Source organism: Mus pahari, chromosome 6 (assembly GCF_900095145.1).
Source record: "Mus pahari chromosome 6, PAHARI_EIJ_v1.1, whole genome shotgun sequence".
NCBI lineage: Eukaryota > Metazoa > Chordata > Mammalia > Rodentia > Muridae > Mus > Mus pahari.
The window spans coordinates 808885-823168 of NC_034595.1; the positions used below are offsets into that span (position 1 = coordinate 808885).

Consider the following 14284-nt stretch of genomic DNA (forward strand, 5'->3'; position numbering starts at 1 on the left):
CTCCTGAAGCTCACAGGCGGTGTGAGCATGCATGCAGCCACAAGAACCTACCACACAGTACAGAACAGTCTCCTGAAGCTCACAGGCGGTGTGAGCATTCGTGCAAACAGCCACAAGAACCTACCACACAGTACAGAACAATCTCCTGAAGCTCACAGGTGGTGTGAGCATGCATGCAAACAGCCACAAGAACCTACCACACAGTACAGAACAGTCTCCTGAAGCTGTCACACTGACTACAAGACACAACAAAAACCAAAGACAATGCAGAACCCTGGGATGCACCTGGGGGAACACACTTGGCTGTATATTAAGAAACGGGGCCTTCGAAAATTACTCCTACAGCTACAACAGACCCACACCAAACCCAAAGCTCCTAGCACATGAGAGGTTTAGCTCTAGGACAAACCATTCAACGCTACTCAACAAACACCACCCCCTAGCACTTCTCCAGTGATTCTGGCCAGGCGTCCTCTACTTCTGATGGGATGCTATCTATCTACCGGGAGTCGGAGCCCACAGGTTAAGGGTTCAGTTCCCAAATGCCCAACTTCAGCTGCTAAGTGCAGACCAGGGACTTTGATTGACTGGCTATAAATCAGGTTTCCAAAACTGCTTCCCTGGTTGTAGCTAATCTTCTGCAGCAATACACACAACTTGGGAACCTAACTCACATTCACTAATCATTTGTGAAAGATTTTAAATACAAATGAAAAGTCAAGTAAAAGGACAAACCAGGCAAGTGCAGACCTAAAGGAGTCCCAATATGGGACTTCCCCATCCTCCAGCCCCAAATGCCGACTTCCAGAGAGCTACCCAGGTATACGGCACACATCGCCTTCTACTCTATAGCTACAGTAAACCACCAGGTCGGGAATAGTGGAAACACACCAAATCCCAAGTTTCTAGATAGCAGCCCAAGGAGAGCTTCAAGCCTTCCTGAGGAAGGTCCCAACCCTGCTCTGTTAATTCCTTTCTACACAAGGCTTGGGAAGAGGGGGGACAACAGCCTCTGGCAGAAAGGATGATGGTGATAACTAATATTTACTCCGGGGATTCTATACTAGACACTTGTCAAAAAAAAAAAAAAAAAAAAAAAAAAAAAAAAAAAAAAAAAAAAAAAAAAAAACACTTTAAGAGGACTAGAATAACTAGAACTGACAGTGAGCAAACAGAATAAGCCTAGCTGGGAAGGGTCTCTAAGAAGGGCCCTGAGAACCTAGCCGCAGAAGCAAGGGACAGAAGTGATTCCCTGTGACAAATGGCAAACAGCAAACTGAAGGGGAAACTGCCAAAGCCGGTAGCCAAGAGTTCAAACTCACACCAGGGTATAAACCTCTGAAGGAGAAAGCCCTTTCTCCCCAGGCTGCTGAGTGAAATGAGGGGCGGGGCGTTCAAACAAGATGAATTGACTTGCTTCCAAGGGCAACAAAACTTACCAGGCAGACTGACCAACCTTGCCTAAGCTTCTGCTACTTTTCTTTTTCCAACCCAGGGTCTTGAGCACACCAGGCAAGCACTCGACCACTGAACAACATCCGCAGCTCTCTTTCTAGTTTTCAGAGTCCAGGTCTCCCTAACCTGCTCAGACTGACCTGGGACTCTAGCCCAGGCAGTTCTTGAACTCAAGATCCTCCTGTCTCAGCCTGCCCAGAAGCTCTGCTTACAGGCCCAGCAACCCAGCTACTTCGGCTACTTCTAGTTTTCCTAGTGTTCTGGACTCTTCCAGTGGAGCTTAACTACTGTCTCTGCAATTGCCAGGCTGTCTGAAGTTGTAGAAACTCTCATGACTCTAGATGTTCCCAGCAGGTAGATGAACACTGGTATGCCATTTATCCAACAGTGTCCATCTGCCTACGGATAATGAGAAACTGAGGGTGAGATACGGACTTACAAGATGTGCACTATAACCAACAAAGAGAATGAAAATTACTTTTTACATTACAAAATGGTATGTAAGGGCTTTCGAATTATTTTGAAAGATTCAAATCTAAGTTAGTTACAGGCCAGTTCTGCTGGTCGGGAGCAACAAATCAAATTCAATGGCAAGTCTAAAAGTACAAATGGCCATAAAATATGCGCGTTATTATTTATACATGCTGCCAAAACAAGTACTTTACACACACACACGTGTGTGTGTGTGTGTGTGTGTGTGTGTGTGTGTGTGTGTGTGTATAGTGGAGTTGTGAAAGAGGGATTGAAAAAAAGTAAATTACTTTTGTAGAAATAACTCAGGTGAATTACTCCAAAGAGCAATGCCAGCAGCCCAAAGTACAACGGACATTAAAACCGGACAACAGCAAGACAGGGGCTACCCTAAAATGCCAAGTATAGCCAAAATGAACCCGGGCAACATTCCACTCAGTAAAACAGGGTTACAAAACCCTGTCCTTTCCATTTTCCAAGGTGTCCGTAAGGATACAAGCGAGTAACTCCCAAGTTGTAGGCTCTGCGAGTGTTATCCTCCTTTGTGCCCTGGGTCAGGGTCAGTTCTGCCGGGTGCTGGACTGGGAGACCGCACAGGCTTGCTTAATGGCTGCGAGGCTGAAAGCTCTGCACCATAGACGTGCCGGGCAAAGGACAGGGAAGGCCTGGGACCACGGAGACGCGGGCGTGCACGGCTGTTCCCGCACACCGAGCCGGAGCGGGCGGCCAAGGCGCAGCGGGAAGGCCCGGGATGCGGTCACAAACCCGCGGGAGGGAGGCCCTGCGCGCGCCCGTGGAGGGGACCCCACCTCCGGAGGCCGCCGCCGCGGGGTACGGCCGCGCAGCCAGCCGAGCCTGGCGCAGCATCAGCGCCCGCTGCCGCTTCCGCTCCACACTCGCGCGTACGGCGGCCGGCAGCTGTGCGGGCTCCTCCGCGGCCGCGGGCTCAGGTGACGTCTGCTTCTCCTCCGCCGTCGCCATCGCCAACACACTCCGAAAGAAGGTCGCGCGTGTCACCAACAGCGGAGCCACAGTACCTAGCCCTACCCCACCACCGGCAGAGTGAAGAACTACGCATGCGCAGTCGAGGAATCCTGGCGGAAAAGACGAGGATGGGCGAGTCAGTGCGCCTGCGCCTCCGAGGAGTGGTGGCGGAAGGGATGGTAGTGCACTTGTTGACAAACAATCCGGACTAAGCGATGGTGGAGAATCAACACTGTAAGGTCATCCTTGTCTACACAGTATGTTCCAGACCAGCCTGAGCTACATGAGACCCTGTCTCCAATAGTAAAGAGTATGGAAAAGAGCATCGGGAAAGAATGGCTGTGTGACAGGTAGAAAGCATGAGAAAACAGGAAGGCAACAGAGAAAAGTGGGACACAGTATGAACTCCAAACCCAGCTGCGGGGCATGGGGAGAGAGCCAAAGCCATAACCACATGGAGAGCCAGGCAGCCCCATGACAACAGACTGGTCATTCTAGACACAGATGAAACCCGTGGTTTTAGAAAATCCAGTGGGGGAACGTGATGTGGCAGTGACTCGTCCTGTGCGGCAAGATGGCTTTGGAAAAGAAATGCACATTGTTACTCCCCGTGTTTTGGACTGATGTGCCAGAGGGCATGTTCATAGCACCGCTGCTCCCAAAAACCAAAAGCTGGAAACTACCCAAATGTCCATCAACTTTTGAATGGCTAAATAACGCATAGTATTACCATACAATGAACCACTTTTCTTCAACCATGAGAAAAATGAAGCACTGGTCCATGCTAGACGTGACTGAACTTTGAAAATGTTACTCTAAGAGGAGAAAGCCATTCACAAACGGGTGTGTTTATGTGAAGCTCACAGAATAAGCAAGCCCACCATAATAGAAAGCAGTCTAGAGGTTCCTAGAGTATGAAGCTAAGGAGTAATGGGGAGGAGACGCTACTCTGTAGGTATGAGGCCTCCTTCTGAGGTGATGAAAATTCTAGAACTAGACACTCTTGATGAATGGGCAACTTTGTGGATATATTTTCTGGCTAGAGCGGTAAATCTGAGCACCAGAATTATAAAGAACCCCACCTCCAGCCCACCCCGGGTGGCACCAAACCTTAAGTGGCAGCACCTGTGACGACCACCACAGTCTCTGCACATTTCTGGCCTGGTGGCTGGGGGAATGAGGTAACAGTATCCCCCCACCCCCAATAACCTGTGAGAGTGGTCTGTGCTCAGGATCCTCTCCCCGACAGAGCACCGGATCTGACCGGTTGCAGGGTGCCGCCCAGGTGCTTCCTGAGCCCCAGTATTTTGAAACTCTTGGCACCTTGTTGTTCTCCCTTCCCAGGTTAACTCCCTCTCCTTTGGCACGGGGACTTTCTGTGGTAGAGTTTCAGGTAACCAGGTCTGAACTGTGAGCTGGCGCCTCTGCTCAAAGCAGACTCCCTCCTCAGAAAGGAAGAGTGCGCGCCCTCATGTGTACACTCCACTGCGTGACAAAGGCTACAGGTTTGCTCAGAGCAAAACACATGAGTCACTTAGTGGGGGTACAAAAGGAGAAAGGGCAGGGACAGCAAACCAGGGGCCCTGTCCTTGCCTCTTCTCATCCTGTCTCGAGGAAACCATGACTGTATCCACTTTCCCACGTTATACCTCCTTCACCTCCCAGACCCACAGATCCTGACTAAACGAGGAAGCTGCGTAAAGGACAGAGAGCATTGAAACCCCAGTGGAACTGAAGGAGAGTAGACTGTGAAGAAAGGAATCCAGGAAGATGGGGGTGAGAACCTGGCAGAGGCCCTGCAGGACCGCCTCCCTATGTGCATGACTGGGCAGTTTTTCCTCTGACTCCCTGAGGTTTTACCCCTTAGACGCAGCCACCTTGACCATCACTGGCACCCACTCACGACAGAAGCACGTCTGTGAGCAGGTTTCCACATCACTGAGAGCTCCTGGGCTGAGGACCCAGCACACAGCGATGAATTAGTCCTCATCTTCCTCTCCCGGAGCTTCAGGTCTAATCTGGTCTGGTCACATGACCACCTGTCACACTCTTATCTGAAAGGACTCTCTTCTCCACACCTTGAAGCTCTTTCTTGATATTTCAACTGGATATTACTTCTTTGCTCTCTTCTGAAACTTATCCCTCGCCCTCAGCCCATCCCCCAACCAGTGCCATCCATCTTTAATGACCGATGGAGCTCTGTCTGATTGGGTACCAAATGCACTTGGGCTTGAGGCAGCATCCTTTGGCATCCGGGAACCAGAAGGGCTGGCCCAGAGTGGACATCATCTGCCCTACTGTTGGATGTCCTTGCAGCCACCATGAGGCAATGAGGACACAAATCTACAGTTCCCTCACACAGGCAATGCATCCTACCTAGCTTTGCTCGGTCACAGCTCACATGCTCTCCAATGTACTCATTTAAAGCAGTCTAGTCATGTTCAATATGGCACAGGTTGTACAAATGTCACCACAGCCCACTCTAGAACATTCTTTCTTGTCCGTCTGGAAACAAGCCCCACAACCTTTAACAGTAACCTCCCCACTACTGTCTCAAATCTCCTTGTCCCTATGCAAGCATCAGTCTCTTCTGTTCTCAATAGATTTGCCTCCTCTGGATAATCCCTATAAACAGGATCATAGGATGCATGGTCTTTTGTGCCTGGCATCTTTCACTCACTATAAGGTTTCAATCCGTGTTAGCATAAAGATTCATTAACACTGCAGATTCTAGCAACACTTCATTTTTTTTTTATTGACAACATTCCATTAGGTGGACATACATTTTATTTATCCACTCATTCACTGATGGAAACCCCTGCTGTTAGCATCCAGGTGCTAGCATACGCTGTCTCTGTTGGATCCAGACATGGGCATGGATTGCTGAAGCATGTGGAGAGTCCATGTCTAACATTCTAAAGAACTGCGGGGAGCTGGAGAGATGGCTCAGGGGTTAAGAGCACTCACTGACTGCTCTTCCGAAGGTCCTGAGTTGAAATCCCAGCGACCACATGATGGCTCACAACCACAAATAAAGAGATCTGATGCCCTCTTCTGGTGTGTCTGAAGTCAGCTACAGTGTACTTAGATATAATAATAAATAATTTTTAGACCAAAGCAAATGGGGTCGAGGCAGAGTGAGCAGAGGTCCTGAATTCAAATTCCCAGCAACCACATGATGGCTCACAACCATCAATACAGCTACAGTGTACTCATATACATAAAATAAATAAATCTTTTTTTAAAACAAACAAACAAAAAGAAAAACCTGCCATGCTTTTCCAAAGCAACTTCTGGGAATACTCATGAAGTCTGCAGCAGTTCCAGAAATCCCCCTAGGGAGTGAGAAAGCCATTTGTGAGGCCAGAGTACCAAGGAGAGAGCTAAGTAACCCTTATCTACCAAGAAAGCTGGAGGAACCAATCCAAAAGATTACTGCTTAGGGTGTGACATCTTTGTGGGACTTCCATGGAATAAAGGCACAAGTGTGGGCTGGAGGGGTGGGGTGTCATTTTGTTCTCATTTATTTGAACATTCATCTCACTTCAATAGCTACCAGACCCAGGGACACAGGACAGGAGGGACAGATAGGGACACTTTCATATTCCATGTTAGAAAGACACATTTGTACTCTGCCAGGTGGCAGAGAGGTCTCCACATGTACTTATTAATACTTTAGTGTGAACATGCTGTTAGCGCTTTGCTTGTTTGGCATTCACACCTCTTCCTACCAACCCAGATGCCCCTGAAGAAGCTCAAAGTTCACACTGCCAGATACTAACTAAACTCCATGTTTCAAGAAGTGTCTGAGCCCAGACGTTCATAGGATGGAATTTCATAGAAAGCAGGCAAGGATACAAAGGATGATAATGAGAGTAACAGACACCGTCTTGGAAGAGTGAAACCAGAGGGGCAAGACTGAGCTTTCGAATGACTGACAGCCTTTCTTCCCACCCCTTCCATATAACGCTTCCTGGATGGAGATGAGACGGAAGGCAGGTGTTTGTCTGCTTGCTTGCTTGCTTTTTAAATTGGTAACCGGGGACCAAGGAGATGGCTCAGCAGGGAAAGGTGCATGCTGCCAAGCCTGACAACCTGAAGTCAATCCTTGTGACCTGTGTGGTAGCAGAAAGTCACATGTGCCGTGGCACAGGCATGCACAAATAAATGAGTAAATGCAATAAATTTTAAGATGTTAATCCTCTTCCTTCAAGAATTATCTGTTCTCCGACTAAACCATAACATCCCGACACAGTTCCTGTCTCTGCTTGACCTTTGTGGCCACAGGCAGTGTGAGCTCCCAGATTCCCACATTCAGAGTTGCCTCCAGCCGCCACGATTCTCAGATGTTAGAGACAGAAGTGGTGATGGGGTAAGGGTCTGATCCACACGGGCAAGAAGGCATCAAAGCTCCACCATGCAGGGAGCTCGGCTCAGGCTGGCAGGAGCCTGGTTAGACTTTCTGTCACCGTGCCAAGACACCTGGTACGGACGATGTAAGGGGCCTGGAATTACTTCTTTGGCTCCCAGGGCGGAAGGTTGCAGCCTGTCATGGTGGGATTGGCATGGTGGAGTGGAGAAGCTCGCTACAACTAGATGTACTTTTTAAGGCACATCCCTGGTGACAAGCTTCCTTCAGGTGGGCCCTGCTTTGTCACGTTCCCTCCCTCTGGGAATGAAGTGTTGAATGCATCCACCTATCTGAGACATTTCAGAGTCAAACCATAGCAGACAGCTTAGGGAGTTGGACATTTATCTTTCAGTCATTTAGAAATTCTTCTCTTCCTCACAAACTTGTTTTTTTTTTCTTTTTATGTATCGTAGGCTGGCTTCAGATTTAATATATAGCCAAGGAGAGCCTCAAACTTCAGATCCTCCTATGTCAACCTCCCAAGTGCTAGGATTAAAGTCATGAGCCACCATGTCTGTTTTATGTGGTGCTAAGACTCAAATGTAGGGCTTTGGGCATTTGTAACAAGCACTCTACGAACAGCCACATCCCCCGCCCCTCCCTTCACATTTTTTATTTTAAAAAAATGTCTAATTCGGTACGATGACTAACACTGTAATCCCAGCACTTGGGAGGCTGAAGTAGGAGGATTACCATGAGGTCCAGGATAACCTGGATGACATAGCGAGACCCTGCACACTGTGGAGTGACTAAATCCATTAGCATGCATAGGATCCACGGACTTATTCATGGTCAGAATACTAGACTTCTGCTCTCAACACCCAGGGGGATCGCTGTATGACACTGCAGCTCTTTCAGCTTTATTTGTATATTATTTTATTATTTTTATTATTATTGTGTTTGTGTGGGAGTCAGAGGACAATTTTGGGGACTTAGTTTTCCACCACAGGTTCTAGGGATCAAACTCAGGTTGCCAGTTTGCACACCCTGCATATTTACCAGCTAGGCCACCTTCCCAGCCTTCCGGACTTAGTTTTTGATGAAATGTCCTATTTTTCTCAAACCACACAGCTCCTGTCTCTTGGGTTCTCTCTTTGATAAATTCCTGATTTTCAAAAGTGAATTTGGTTGGTGCTGTGTCTTTGCGGCCTGGGGTGTGCTGGTTGGTGCGTCTCCACCGAGCTCCATCCCCACCCCACCCCCTTTTAGAACATTTTCCTTTGAGACAAGATCTGGCTAAGTTGCTTAGACTGGCTTTGAACTTGCTGTCCTCCTGCCCCACCCTCCCGAGTAGCTAGGATTACAGGTGTGTGCCACCATGCCTGGCTATTGTTCTCATTTCATAAAAAGAAATCTAACATATGTTCAAGGTGAAATGGTACCTGCCAGTCACCCTCAGTCTAAGAGGACAATAAAGAGGGAGGCAGGCTTCGGTGACAGGCTGGAGCAGGCCCAAAGAGGCCAGGGCCTGCACTTTGTTAAAGAGGAGCTAAAATCCAGGGTTCTCTGTGAAACCTTCAGTCTCTAATGGTTGACACCAAAGACAGGAAACGTGTGCTATCTTGTAGTTCTCCCCAGCATCTCCACCATGGTCCTCTTAGCCCTGCTCACCAGCCCTGACCTGCACTGCTCAGCAGTTGAGCCATGAGCATGGGCTTGGCTGACCTTGTGGCCTGAACATATTTGCAGCAGCAGACTCCCAGATACGCATCATGATAGTTGAAGTATTTATAGAGCCTTAAAGGGAAAGAGCTACTTATTAGGAGGCAGGGGCATGGGATCCCATTAAACTCTGAGTCTTAATCAATCTCAGACAGGTTATGTCTCCTCCATGAGCCTCAATTTCTTCACCTATAAAATGCGGATGAAGTTACCCACAAGTGTGTTGAAGGTCTCGGCAATTATCGACAGTGGTTGTTGTCAGCTATAGCCAGTAGGGGGCACCAAACTAAACCAAATGAGACCCCACCTAGTGACCGCACTCCTAGTTGGCTGGGAAGTTATAAATTAAATTACACTTGGCACCGCACTTGGGAGCCGTCATCTAACACAAGCAGATTGGGAGTTGTATAAATCGCATCGTCAAGGAGGAAAGCTCTGTACTTGGGTTCTTGTTCTGGATGGAATTTGGGGGCTGTTTGACCTTGGCAATGACAGTCTGTGTCTGAAATCTTCCTTTCTTGGAGACCAAGATGGTGAAGCCAGGGTACCTCTAAGGAAACCTAGCTGTCGATCATCAATGATCTGGTAGAAATCAATGCGGGATAGCATCCAGGTGCTGAGGTCGGGGAGGAGCGGGCTCTAGCTGACTTCTGCAAGCCGTCGCCCCAGGCTGCGTGGTGATTTGGTCCGGGTCCAGGGAAGGGCGCACCGGTTCATCCCAATCTCACAAAGGAGTGCTCTCAGAGGCCTGGGTGGCGGCGTGTTTTCCTGCAGGAGCACGGTGCTTTTCCAAACCTTTTGTGTAGGTTGCGGTTGCAGCCACAGAGACCACCCAGCCTGACAAAGAAAGGAATTCTTGTGTGCAGTTGACAGCCCTCAGGTTAACGGCTCTGCTTTTGCCCGGGAGGCTGTCACTCGCAGAACAATGGCAGCGAGCAGGGTGGCTCTCACCTGAGACGGGAGCTGTCTCCAGTGGAGGGGGAAACGCGGGTCCTCCAGTTGCCAGAGAACCCGCCTGGCTCCAGAGGCTGCTCAGGGCTGGGGTGCTTTCAATCTGCTGAGCAGAAAGCAGAAAGCTTGAGACCTTAATCCCCATTCACAACACAGACACAGACACACATTATATATTAAATATGATGAATTATTGGTACTAACGCATAAATCTCTACAACATCGTTTTGGGTGAATGAAGTCTTTCATAGTTTATGAGGTCTTAACTATATATATGCTCTCAATTGATGAATACATACTGCATAATTCCCACTTCTGGAAATTTCTAAAGCTAGTGAAATTAAACTAGAATACCAAAGTTCAGGTGACCTGCTGTTGCCTGAGAAGCAGAGAAAGATGGCTGCAAAGGGATATGGGGGGACTTCCCGGGAAATGAAACTGTTCTGTGTCCTGATTGAGTGACCACGGTGTGTACATGCCCTTGTAAGATGACCTTCTGTAAGATGAGTTAGCTCTAAACTCCCTCATTTTACACTGTGGCAAATTTCACCTCCATATCACTGATTTTTAAAACTGATTTACAAACAAACTATGACTTTTCTTATTCACAAAAGAAGTTCAGCCATATAGGGATTGTTTAAAAAACAAAACAAAACAAACAAACAAACAAAAAACCCTGGGACCTAACCTGGAAAGAAAAATCACAATAGAAGACAGCAAAAATGCAGATGGTTTACAAAAGACAAGGGAAACTCAACCACCCTCTCATTGCCTGGAGGTTTACACAGCTCTCATTTTATATTAATGCCACTGCCCTTTTGTTTTCACAAAATAAATTCTTTTGTAATCTAATTTATTTATCTATACCTCAAGTTGAGAGCATACACAGTTAAGCCCTCGTGTGTACAAAAAAAAAAAAAAAAAAAAATCAATGTCTCATCCCGGAATCAGTCACTTTCATCACTGACTTACACATTATCCTAAAGATGCTACGGATGAAGACATTATGCATATGGATGTCATACATAAATATGCTATTCACAAAGATGGCGTGCATATGCGTGTGAGGCTCCCTTGGAGCATAAACTGCAGACGTTCTGTCCACGCAATCTGTGTCCATATCAGCCCACTTTCTATAACACGACAGCTTTTGTCTTCCCATGTCCATAAATGTTTCTCCGATGTCGTTTTTTATGGGCTTTCGCCTGATGCAGAGCGTAAAATGGAAATACACCAGGTTTACAGATCAAGCCCCCAGCATGGTTACACACTGACTGCTTCATAGCCAGCACCGATGACTAAGGGAGTGTTTTCAGTGTCCCAGAACCTGCTTTGGACCATCCCCCACTTATGGTAGCTCCTCCTCCCCAAAAGCCTAACTTCTCATTCCAGTTCCTCCTTGTCATTGGAACATTATACAGTGGGTTGTACATTTGTGGGTTTTAAAGTTTATTGTTTTTAGTATGTTGGCATGCTCGTGTGCATGCATGCGTGTATGTGCAGTGTTTCAGTGAGTGTGTACTTGCCGTGGCATGTGTGTGGAAGACAAAAGAATTTTTGCGGAGTCCATTTTCTCAGTCCAACTTTCAGTGGGCTCTGGATTAAATCCAGCTCATGGGCTTCCTGAGCGAGTACCACATGTCCGCCCACACACCCTCCTTTATGTTTACATTCTTCCATTCATCAGTAAGTGAATGAAATCCATTCGTGGTGCATATAATAACATATTTGCTCTCATTGCCATATAGAGTGTACCTCTGTATAAAGACAGCCCAATTTCTTTCTTCATTCTACTGTTGATGGACATGATTTGGACTATTTCAGCTGGCATAAACATTCCTCCAATGTCATTGGTGAATGCATCTGTGTGCCCTGTTAACCACATACTTAGGAATACAATTGCTAAGTCATAGTCAATACATGTGTTTAGCTTTGGCCGTAAAAGCCAATTATCTTTAAAAGAAGAAGAAGAAAAAGAAGAAGAAGAAGAAGAAGAAGAAGAAGAAGAAGAAGAAGAAGAAGAAGAAGAAGAAGAAGAAGAAGAAGAAGAAGAGAAAGAAAGAAAGAAAGAAAGAAAGAAAGAAAGAAAGAAAGAAAGAAAGAAAGAAAGAAAGAAAAAACAACTGGCTCCCTTAATTTACCTCTCATCTCCAGTGTATGAGTTCTAACTGCTTGCATTCTAAACTACATCTATTTTAATAGCACATCATTGCAGAGTTAGGAAGCCACATTCCTAGAGGCAGCAGTTCTTTGCCATCAACTTCTGGCCTTCTCATAAAGCCTGAACACCCTTCCCAGAATATGACGCAGTAAATTCAAGCTTTACCATTAACATGCTAAATAACACCAGCTAGAGGGGGGTCTAATAAAGCTCAAAATGAGCATAGACATAAAAGGACAGGGCTGAGGGCGTGTCCCAGGAGTAGAATGCTCAGTTCCATGCACCAGGCTGGGTTCTATCCCAAAATCTGTCCCAGAATACATGTGCTAGCCTTTTGTACTGTTTCTACTATGAAGGTACATTCTTGGCTTTTCCAGTCGTTGCAATTATTTGTTATTTATTTTCATGGCAAGAGGGGTTGAACCCAGGGTCTCATATACACTGTGCAAGCACTGTACAACTGAGCTACATCCCCAGTCCTTTTTGTATGCTTTATTTTGAGATGGGGGGGAGTCTCACTAAGTTGCCCAGGCTAGCCTTGAACTCATTTTGTAGCCCAGGCTGGCCTTGAGCGTCCAGTAACCATGCCTCATCCTCCCAGTAGCTGAAATTACCTGGCTTATTTTTTGTATATGAACATTAGCTGTCTGAAATATTTTTAATCATATTGGTCATTCTTTGGTTAGGAGGAATGGATGCTATGTTTGGTGAAATGGCGCTAACCAGACATAAGGGCATAGGAGAAGCCATTTTGTTCTACAGTTCTATGAAGTTAACTAAGACTTGGGGCACAATAGCCCGAATTTGGAAGAAAAAAAATAGTCCCAAAAGAGCAAAAGCTGAACAAACTCCCAGGATGGAAAACGCACCGGGTAGGAATATGTGACCCCACCCCCACCCCGTCCTCCACCCCCAGCAAAGGTCTCCAAATCCCCTGTTCCCCAGGGAGAGGGAGTCAAAGGTCCAAGGTGTGTGCACAGACAGCCCTTAAGAGGAATGTGGGTTTTGTAGCTTGGGATTTTCTTCTCCTTTCTAAGCACGTTTCACATGCCAGCAAAGGGTGTGCATATAGGGGTGGGGGTGTGAGGGGGAGTTCAGGGTTACATGTCATGCCATCCCTAAGCCACTTCAAAAGGAGAGCCAAACCCGGAACCTTCCACGGAGCTGAAAAGTCCCTTCTGGTGTTTTGGTGCCTTGGTTCCTGCAAGGGAATGAATGGTTCAGGGTGAAGCAGCCCAAGGGTGGGAACCAGGCTTAGGTTCTGTGAAACGTGACTGGCTGAAACGGTTTATTCCGTTCTGTGCATGTGCTTCACAATCATAAAATACCCCCTTTGTTACAACAGAGAGATGAACTCTCTGCTTCACAGCTCAAAACTGAAAATCAAAAGCTGGCAAAGGCCTCTGCGTGCCTATGACTGCGCACCTACCTGAGCCTCTGCACGGAAGAAAGAGTTTTCTGCTGGCTGCTTCAAGCCGAGGCTACACATTGCACACCTCTCTTAGAGACGGACCATGACAAGTTTATTCAACACTCCAAGAAGTCACAAGGATGGGCAGGTTGACTGTTTCCTAGAGTTTACCAAGTCCTTCTGACCACTGAACCTTTTCTCAGGTAATGTTCAAGACTTCTTACGGAACTTAGTTTGAGGTAGAAAATGCATTTATTCTAAGCTAGGTGTAGCGGCTTACATCTGTAATCCCCAATACTTGAAAGCTGAGGTACAAGGAGAACTGTGAGTTTCAATCCAGCTGAGGCTACACAGCGCGTTCCAGAGAGCCTGGACCACAGAAGAAGAGCCTATCACCAGGGGAGGGGGAAGAAAATAATTCTGTATCATATACATTTACTAGTGACAACTGCAGTGTTTTAAATCATCAACATATTCTTCCAGATTTATTTTTATTTACGCATACAAGTGTTTTGTCTCCGTGTATGTCTGTGCAACATGTGCATGCAGTACCTGCAGAGGCCAGAAGAGGGCATCAGAACTCCTGGAGCTGGAGTTACAGACAGTTTTAACCAACCATGTGGGTACTGGGAATCAAACCTGGGTCAGAGCAACCAGTGTGCTGAACTGCTGAGCACTCTCTCCAGGCCCTGTGATATGCTTTTAAATTATAAAATAGGTGGTGAGATTTCTTTATTGTACAAGAAAATTGTCGTTACTATACATTATAATGTATTCT

At 46.9% G+C, this 14284-nt stretch overlaps 1 protein-coding gene across 3 annotated transcripts in view; it reads right to left on the minus strand.

Moving 5' to 3' along the window:
• Positions 1–2976, minus strand: part of Xpa (XPA, DNA damage recognition and repair factor) — a 25355-nt gene extending 22379 nt beyond the window's left edge. For 2 of the 3 annotated variants that reach the window (XR_003844069.1, XM_029539836.1), the window contains exon 1: positions 2736–2968. Coding sequence is in view for 2 of the 3 variants with exons in the window: in XM_029539836.1 (XP_029395696.1) it covers positions 2736–2907 (172 nt within the window). In the remaining variant the exon portion in view is untranslated. Of the gene's footprint in view, positions 1–2735 lie in introns of all 3 variants that reach the window. The other variant, XM_021199850.1, reaches the window with a different exon arrangement.
• Positions 2977–14284: the final 11308 nt, after the last annotated feature.